This window comes from Camelina sativa, chromosome 1, assembly GCF_000633955.1.
Source record: "Camelina sativa cultivar DH55 chromosome 1, Cs, whole genome shotgun sequence".
NCBI classification, from domain to species: Eukaryota; Viridiplantae; Streptophyta; class Magnoliopsida; order Brassicales; family Brassicaceae; genus Camelina; species Camelina sativa.
The window spans coordinates 14,676,391-14,684,172 of NC_025685.1; the positions used below are offsets into that span (position 1 = coordinate 14,676,391).

Genomic DNA, 7,782 nt, shown 5'->3' on the forward strand with positions numbered 1-7,782 from the left:
CTCCACACCATACCACCGGATGATGTTAGAGTGTTGGTCGGATGCAATGAGGTTTTGAATCTCTTTGAAAGCAACCTCATGATGAGATCGAACAAGGCGTTTTACAGCTACAGGCCGGCCTGCGTAAATACCCTCAAACACCACAGTTCCGTTACTTCCCTTTGCGATTTCTTTACTTGACACAAACAACTTACCGATCTTTCTCCCAGCAGTTGCACCACTTTGAAAGTTATTTAAGCCTAGTAACATTTGACCTCCTTCAATGAGCTCGAACTGGTCCTGTCCATGGGGAACTGACTGCTTATTCCCTGATTTACGGTTCTTTTTCTTTTTGGAAGGTCCAGATTTCAAACTAAAGTCACTGCCCCTCGACGAAAACCTTTTAATGAAAACAGAGACAACAACACCGAGAAGAACTAAAGGGACCAATAACTTAACGAATGACCATTCAAAAACTTTTCCAAACACATATCCATATTTTTGCCCATGTTGCTCTTGTAACTTCCTTGCTTCAATGGATTTTTCAGAAAGCATGATGCTGTTTTCGCTCTCAAGGTGAATTTGGGAGGGGGAGGGTAGCATTTTCACATTCATTGGCTCATCATAGGGGACCCTAATAACAAGTTCGGGGCCACGAACGTCAATTTGTGATCCACATGGCAATGGCATATAGATTCCAGTTTGAATTCTAGGACCGAGGTCATAGCCTGAATTGAAAACTGGGTCACATAGAAAAGCAGCTTTGAAGTGAGAAACCGTAAAATTCCACGCAAGCTTTCCAGTGGCATTACCAAAATGCTCAAGTTTGGAATCTGTTCGCCTGATAAGAAGAGGTAGCTTCAGGAAATCTACATTGCTAGTGGGCTTCACCAGAGCATTATTAAGTTTAGTATCTTCAGAAGAATGGGTTGATTTGTAAACATGGATTAGCCTCCCTGATTCACCATCAACCAAATAGGCAGTAGTTGTTTCTGACCCAAGAGTCACACCACCATCCGTTACAAGTGGCTTCTGCCTAAAAAAGTCTCCAACTGTCTGCAATTCAACAGAGAAAATGTCACTAACATCATGCCAGCAATGTATAAAAGAGAGATGCATAAAATATTTTTCTCTCATACCCAATTATGATAGCCATCAACCGTAGCCGCCGCTGAGCTGTCCACATAATCTACTATTATCAAAGGACGACTTATCTCAGTAGCATTTTCTGTCTTGTTATTAGCACCTAGAGGAGCCTGATATAACGAATACAATGGGGATCCTGTTGAAAACGACCATATTGTTTGCTTTGATGCTTCTTGCTTTAGAGACACTTTCCCCTCACGATCAACAACAAAGTTGGTATTTGGCTCTGTCGGCTTTGCATGTCCCCTGGTCGTTGTTGGCTTTGTAGGTTCACTGATAAAGAAAATTAGATAACATCACAACCAGTAGTAACCCACATAGAGAAGATATCAAAACATCAAAAAAGGTAACCAAACCCCTAAGTCACTAGTTCCATCACGTTTTCAAATACCTAAAACTGTGACCAGAATCAAATACTATATATGCCTTTTCTAAAGATGTAGAGGACGGAAGGAAGGAACTCACTTAATGAATTCTTGTAAAGTTCTGAAGCCGACACGAGTTACAGCGAGCGGATAAGTCGACTCGTCGGCAGCGCCGCCGCAAGAAGGCGTCCATGGTGAGAGAATCAGTAGTAAGAAGAATAGATGGCGGAGGAAACGGCATCTCGGCGGCATGGTCCGGATCAATTAACGAGAATCCGAACAGAGACAGAGATGATGATGATGATCAAGCTGTGAATAATTAAAAAAAAAAACAGAGGAGGAGGAGGAAGGACGAATCAATCAAATCAATCATCGAATATAAGGAATCAAGAGATAAGAGAGGATAAAAGGTTTTAGAATATTAACCTGAGGATGAAGTCAACGATGGATACGAAGCTTTTGTCTGAGGCTGCGGTTTAGGGATCTCCCGTGTCCGGCGAGTTCCTCCTCCTCCCCCTTGCCCTCACAAGTCACACTACACCCTATTGTCTCCAATAACGCGTTTTTGCTTTTGAATCTTCTTCTAACAAATTTTTATTAATTATTATTATTTTCGAGAAAAAAATCTAGAGCACAGTGATCCTACTAGAATCACTAGTTGTCTGAGGCTGCGGTTTAATTAAGGATCTTCATGCCCTAACCTGCACGGCCGAGCCGAGCCAATGCGTTTATAATGCCCTAACCTACTGTATTTTTCGTTGAAATTTACTGATTTAATTATATTTATTTTTTAATAACCTTTATTAATGGTAATATCGTCTTTTTACCATTAGAGGCTAAATAGAATGTTAATGGAGGATAAGGGTCAAACAGATTTTAGTCCCTCTTCTTCTAACACAATTATAATTTTTAGAATAACCGGTGTTTTTACTTCGGTTTAATAAAACTGATCCGGTTGGAAAAAGATTACTAAACCGGTTTAAGCCGTCGTCGTTTCGTTTCTTGAAGGGGAGCTTGAAATTGAAAAAAATTTAGGTTTAAAGGCGGCTATTTGAAAAGCTTCTCCGTGTTCGTTCTGACGACTGAAATTTTTTACCGGCGAAATCGAAATTGAAGATGTTGCAGAGCAAAGTTTTCAATAAGAAAACAAGAGGAGGCAAAATACAAAAGGTCTCTCTCTCTATGCTTCTTCTTCTTCCTTTCGATTTTTTAGTTTTTTGTTTCGTTATTTTAACTTCTTTTTTTTTGTTGGCTCTTTGGTGGTGTTTCTGCGACAGCAAGTGAGAGAGGTTTATCTAAGAGATGACATATACTGTGGAGCTTTCTCTTGCAAGTCTTGTGATACTTCAGCTGCTCGTTTGTCTTCCCCTAAGTTACTCGTTGTTGATACCAACGTCGTTCTTCACCAAGTAATTTTTTTTTACCTTTGTTTTTGATTATCTCTGAGCTTTCATATTTTTTATTGTTTGTCTTGTGGTATCAATTAATTTATCGTGTTTTGTTTGGGTAGATTGATTTATTGGAGAATCAGGCTATAGACAATGTTGTTGTTCTGTCTGTGGTGCTGGATGAGGTTAAGAACAGGAACAGATCTGTTTACAACAGAATCAGAGCTCTCTGCAGCAATCCAACGAGACAATTCTATGTTTTCTCCAATCATGTCCACAAGTAAGACTGTATTCGAGCTTTTAGATTCATCAGATTAGGGAAATGTTGTTTGTTATATTGTTTAGATGGTCTCATGATGACCACTGGAACGTACTAAGCTGTAAACACTTTTTTTTAATCCGTGTTCTTATTGTTGTTTGCTCACCTTTATTGAACTCTCTACAGGGATACTTATGTGCAGGCCATGGAGAAAGAGAGTGCCAATGACCACAACGATAGAGGTTTTTATTTACTACTTAATCACCTTCTTTGTTTGTTAATGATGATGTATTAATTCATAGAAGATGTTTTACAACTTTGGAATTTATCTGGAACTCAGCTATTCGCGTTGCTACGCTATGGTATCAGAAGCATCTAGGGGGCACATCTCAGGTGTTGCTTGTAACAAACGACAGGGAAAATAAACGCAAGGCCACTGAAGAAGGCATATCTGCAGAGACAAGTTTGTAAATCACTTTTATTTTTTCAATCTAGATATCAAAGCTCGGTTTTGCATGACCGTTTGTGTGTGTTTGCTATTTGACTTTGAAGTTTATCAATGAATGTGTCTGTATCAGTTGAGGCTTTTGTTAAATCACTTGAACAACCTGAATTGCTGGATCTGCTTGCCCAACCAACCAACGAAGACGTTACTATGGAAGATGCAGATGATTCTAGACCTTCGAAGAGGAAACTTATATACCAAGAGGTAATGGAGATAACATACTTTTTTCTCAGTCGCAGATTTTGGTAACTAGATTCTGCCATCAAACTTTTTGTCTCCAATTTTGTTCTTTTTACCTGCCTGCAGCATAAGCCCATGTCTGAGATTACCGCTGGTTTACATCGTGGAATATATCACCAAGGAAAACTCCGAGTCAATCGTTTTAATCCTTTCGAAGCTTATGTTGGAAGCGAGAGCATTGGCGAAGAGATAACTATCTATGGGCGCAGCAACATGAACAGGGCTTTCGATGGTGATATTGTTGCGGTCGAACTCTTGCCTCGCGATCAATGGCAAGCGGAAAAGGCATTATCTATAGCTGAAGAAGGTTTGTTTTAATATCTACATGAACTTAAGACTAGTAATCTGCTTGCATGAAGTTGTGTTAAACCTATCTTTCTTTCACATATCAAATTCAAATGCAGATGATGAAGAAGAGGACGATACTGTTCATTTGGCTCCAAACAGTGCTGATGATGCTCCTAGAAGCTCAAATTTATCCCAGGAAACTTTGGGGGATAAAAATGCTACCCCTGCTCGTCCATCAGGCCGTGTAGTCGGTGTTATCCGTAGAAATTGGCACTCGTAAGTTCAGTACTTAATAATAACCCGGTTTACTTGCTTATTTTTTCTTAACGACTCGAAAAAGTATATCATATGAGATCATGTTAACAGACGTGTTGATATGTTCTTCTTAGAGGTACCTGTTTCTGGTTACTACATATATGACTGAACGATTATCTTTAATACTCTTGATTCAGTGTCTTTTGTCTGTGCAATTATGCATTACTTTTCCTTAGTTTATTCGTACTCTTTGAGTCTAATTCAAGCCGTGGTTTCTGAATGACGGTTCCTAATTTGCATGATATCATGCAGCTATTGTGGATCTCTTGAACCGATGTCTCTACCTGCTGGTAGTGGTGGAACGGTCCATGCTTTATTTGTGTCTAAAGATCGCAGAATTCCCAAGATTCGCATTAATACTCGACAGCTGCAGAACCTTTTGGATATGAGGATAGTAGTGGCAGTTGATTCCTGGGACCGTCAATCTCGATATCCTTCTGGTCATTATGTACGACTAATCGGCAAGATAGGTGACAGGGAAACTGAAACAGAGGTAACAACATTATATTAAAGTACTGGGGTTCTGTTCTAGTTGGAGTTAGGATAGGAGGGTAAGAGTAGGAGGACAATTATACCATTTTCTTTTTAATTAGGGAAGTAACTGATATTGATAACTGGAAATAACATCAAGACTTTTTCCTCTGGATGCTGCAGGTTGTGTTGATAGAGAATGATGTTGACTACTCGCCATTCTCTTCTCAAGTTCTGGCATGCTTGCCACCCTTACCCTGGTCTGTATCTTCTGAAGACATATCCAATCCTGTTAGGCAAGACTTACGACATTTGCTTGTCTTTAGTGTGGACCCTCCAGGTATGTATCCAAAGCTCTCTACTCATTTGATAGTATATGATTGCCAGTTAAATTTCTTCCAGAGTTTGCCGGTAGTTGTGTATAAGCAGATTAACCTTTTTGTGGTGCTAACAGGTTGCAAGGATATTGATGATGCACTACACTGTACATCACTTCCAAACGGGAACTTTGAACTTGGAGTCCGTATCCTAGAGTCCACAGAATATAGGACATATCATGAGTCAATTAGTTACAAATCAGTTTGTAGTGTATATTTAACCAAAGCAATGAAATGGCTCCTGTTACCGTTTTGCGTCATAGTTTGATTTATCATAATTATCTAGTGCCAAAAGTGCATTTCAGGTGATCTGTTTTATGTCTTAGCTAGTTCCGTTGTATTCTCTTCGTATTGTGGGAGTGAATCTATAAAGCATATCCTTGACCATGATTTTAGATATTGCTGATGTAACAAATTTTGTTCACCCTGGTACTCCTTTGGATGATGAGGCATCAAAAAGAGGCACATCTGTCTACCTTGTTGAGCGTCGTATTGACATGCTTCCCAAGCCTTTAACTGAAGGTAATATATGCTTACAGAATACATTCCCTTTGTGTTGAATTTCAATGCACTCATGAAACACGGTTTTGCTTGCAGATATTTGCTCGCTTAGAGCTGATGTGGAAAGGCTTGCATTCTCGGTTATTTGGGTATGCGTTATCTATTTTCAATTGTCACTGTGAGGTATATTGGCCAGTTGGTAAACGGTTTGCTTAAGCGTAATTCATATATTTAGGAAATGAGCCCTGACGCCGAGATTATCTCAACGAGATTCACGAAGAGTATAATCAAGTCTTCTGCAGCATTGTCCTATGTTGAAGCTCAGGCTCGGATGGATGACAGGTACACTTTTTTTTTACCATAGATTTGCCTTGTTTGCTTAGAAGCTTACCTTTACCCAATAAAATTCTTACATTTCATGCCCTCTAGTTTGACAGTGGGAAAAATGGTAACAACAATTGTTAAAAAATAATTGCTCTTCTTATTTAGAAAAATAAGCTATCTAATAATGTATTCATGAATTTTATTGTATATTATTGTTAACTGTAAAGTTGATTGAGATTCCATCTTTACGTTATGCTCAAAGATTGACAAATGTATTCATTTTCTGGCAGCCGATTGACAGACTCCCTAACTACAGATTTGAGGAACATGAATACTTTGGCAAAGGTTTAACACCTCCTCGCACATGTTGTTATATGTTACAGAAATCATAGAAAGAACACAATACTGTGACCTGTTTTTGCTTTTTGAAACCTGTAGATAATGAGGCAAAGGCGTATTGATAGGGGCGCCTTAACTCTTGCGTCTGCTGAAGTCAAATTTCAGATTGATACCGAGACTCATGATCCTCTTGATATTGGTATGTTTTCTGTGCTAAAATTTACTTCTTTTTAATGAATATGAACGACATGTTTTTAGTCTTTGTTACCCAAAAACCCATGAAGTACAACCACCTCTAACGTATTCCATTTATTCATCTGTTTTGTTGTTCGTCACCATGACTCTGTATTTTGCACAGGCATGTATCAGATTCGGGAAGCAAACCAAATGGTTGAGGAATTCATGCTTGCTGCAAATGTTTCAGTCGCTGGACAAATCCTTAAATTATTCCCTTCTTGTTCACTATTAAGGTAAAGTTTGCTATAGTTCTCGAAGGTTTAATGGCTTTCTCTTACATTGGTGGTCTGTTTCTCGAAGATAGCAAGCATTCCGTTTGTGTTGAAGGGTTTCTCGGAATAAAACTGATTTCAATTTTCCGTAGATGTGACCAACTTAGCTTTCAATTGCTAAAGATGCCTATACTGCTATACTGGTTACATGAATTGTTTACCATTGTGTTTGTGTGAAATTTTTGGTTGAATTGGGTACTGTTGTGCATATTTAGCAAATGAAAATTGTGGGATCCCAAGTAGCTGTTGAGGATATGTTTCGTTCTTTCAGGCATTTGTTGCATTTTCTGTTATAAATAGTAGTAATTCGTCGTATCTCTGGTTTGGTTATTCATGCAGGCGTCATCCTACTCCAACAAGAGAAATGCTTGAACCACTGTTGCGTACTGCTGCAGCTATTGGGCTTACTTTAGATGTCTCTTCATCTAAAGCTCTAGCTGATTCATTGGACCGAGCTGTGGTGAGTTTATTTTTTTCTGCACCGTCTTTATTGCAGCCACTTCTTGCTATTCTGAGTACCTCCTGGGTTCTATTCTACTCATAAATAAATGCAATTGTCAGTTTTGGCTAAGTAACTTGCTTCCTTGTTTCAAATTGCTTTCTTTCTCTTTGCTCAATCTTAACAAAATCGTAATTCTACAGGGTGAGGATCCATATTTCAATAAGCTCATCAGGATATTGGCAACTAGGTGCATGACACAGGTAATGCTTCCGTCATGAATGAGTGCAGTTATATTGCTGGTGATTTTCACAGATGTCGGCATATTGAATATTTT

General features: G+C 38.9%; 2 protein-coding genes across 6 annotated transcripts in view; one reads left to right on the top strand and one right to left on the bottom strand.

Annotated features, from left to right (window-relative positions):
- The window catches only part of LOC104790826 (serine/threonine-protein kinase/endoribonuclease IRE1a-like), a 4,482-nt gene extending 2,296 nt beyond the window's left edge, over window positions 1-2,186 (bottom strand). Inside the window, exons 1-4 of one of the 5 annotated variants that reach the window (XM_010516615.2) lie at window positions 1,917-2,186; window positions 1,591-1,799; window positions 1,119-1,398; window positions 14-1,035 (exon numbers count right to left, since the gene is read on the bottom strand). In XM_010516615.2, coding sequence (XP_010514917.1) covers window positions 14-1,035; window positions 1,119-1,398; window positions 1,591-1,742 — 1,454 coding nt within the window. In that variant the 5' untranslated portion in view covers window positions 1,743-1,799; window positions 1,917-2,186. The remainder of the gene's footprint in view (window positions 1-13; window positions 1,036-1,118; window positions 1,399-1,590; window positions 1,800-1,916) is intronic. The other 4 variants (XM_019228189.1, XM_010516622.2, XM_010516629.2 and 1 more) reach the window with 4 other exon arrangements.
- LOC109124529 (exosome complex exonuclease RRP44 homolog A) overlaps window positions 2,500-7,782 on the top strand; it is a 7,652-nt gene continuing 2,369 nt past the window's right edge. The window contains exons 1-19 of the mRNA XM_010516675.2: window positions 2,500-2,660; window positions 2,768-2,899; window positions 3,001-3,158; window positions 3,324-3,379; window positions 3,478-3,600; window positions 3,716-3,846; window positions 3,949-4,189; window positions 4,287-4,446; window positions 4,738-4,978; window positions 5,140-5,296; window positions 5,411-5,479; window positions 5,730-5,855; window positions 5,931-5,983; window positions 6,070-6,176; window positions 6,449-6,503; window positions 6,597-6,696; window positions 6,856-6,967; window positions 7,346-7,466; window positions 7,649-7,708. Of these exons, the coding sequence (XP_010514977.1) occupies window positions 2,607-2,660; window positions 2,768-2,899; window positions 3,001-3,158; window positions 3,324-3,379; window positions 3,478-3,600; window positions 3,716-3,846; window positions 3,949-4,189; window positions 4,287-4,446; window positions 4,738-4,978; window positions 5,140-5,296; window positions 5,411-5,479; window positions 5,730-5,855; window positions 5,931-5,983; window positions 6,070-6,176; window positions 6,449-6,503; window positions 6,597-6,696; window positions 6,856-6,967; window positions 7,346-7,466; window positions 7,649-7,708 (2,256 nt within the window). The 5' untranslated portion in view covers window positions 2,500-2,606. The remainder of the gene's footprint in view (window positions 2,661-2,767; window positions 2,900-3,000; window positions 3,159-3,323; window positions 3,380-3,477; window positions 3,601-3,715; window positions 3,847-3,948; window positions 4,190-4,286; window positions 4,447-4,737; window positions 4,979-5,139; window positions 5,297-5,410; window positions 5,480-5,729; window positions 5,856-5,930; window positions 5,984-6,069; window positions 6,177-6,448; window positions 6,504-6,596; window positions 6,697-6,855; window positions 6,968-7,345; window positions 7,467-7,648; window positions 7,709-7,782) is intronic.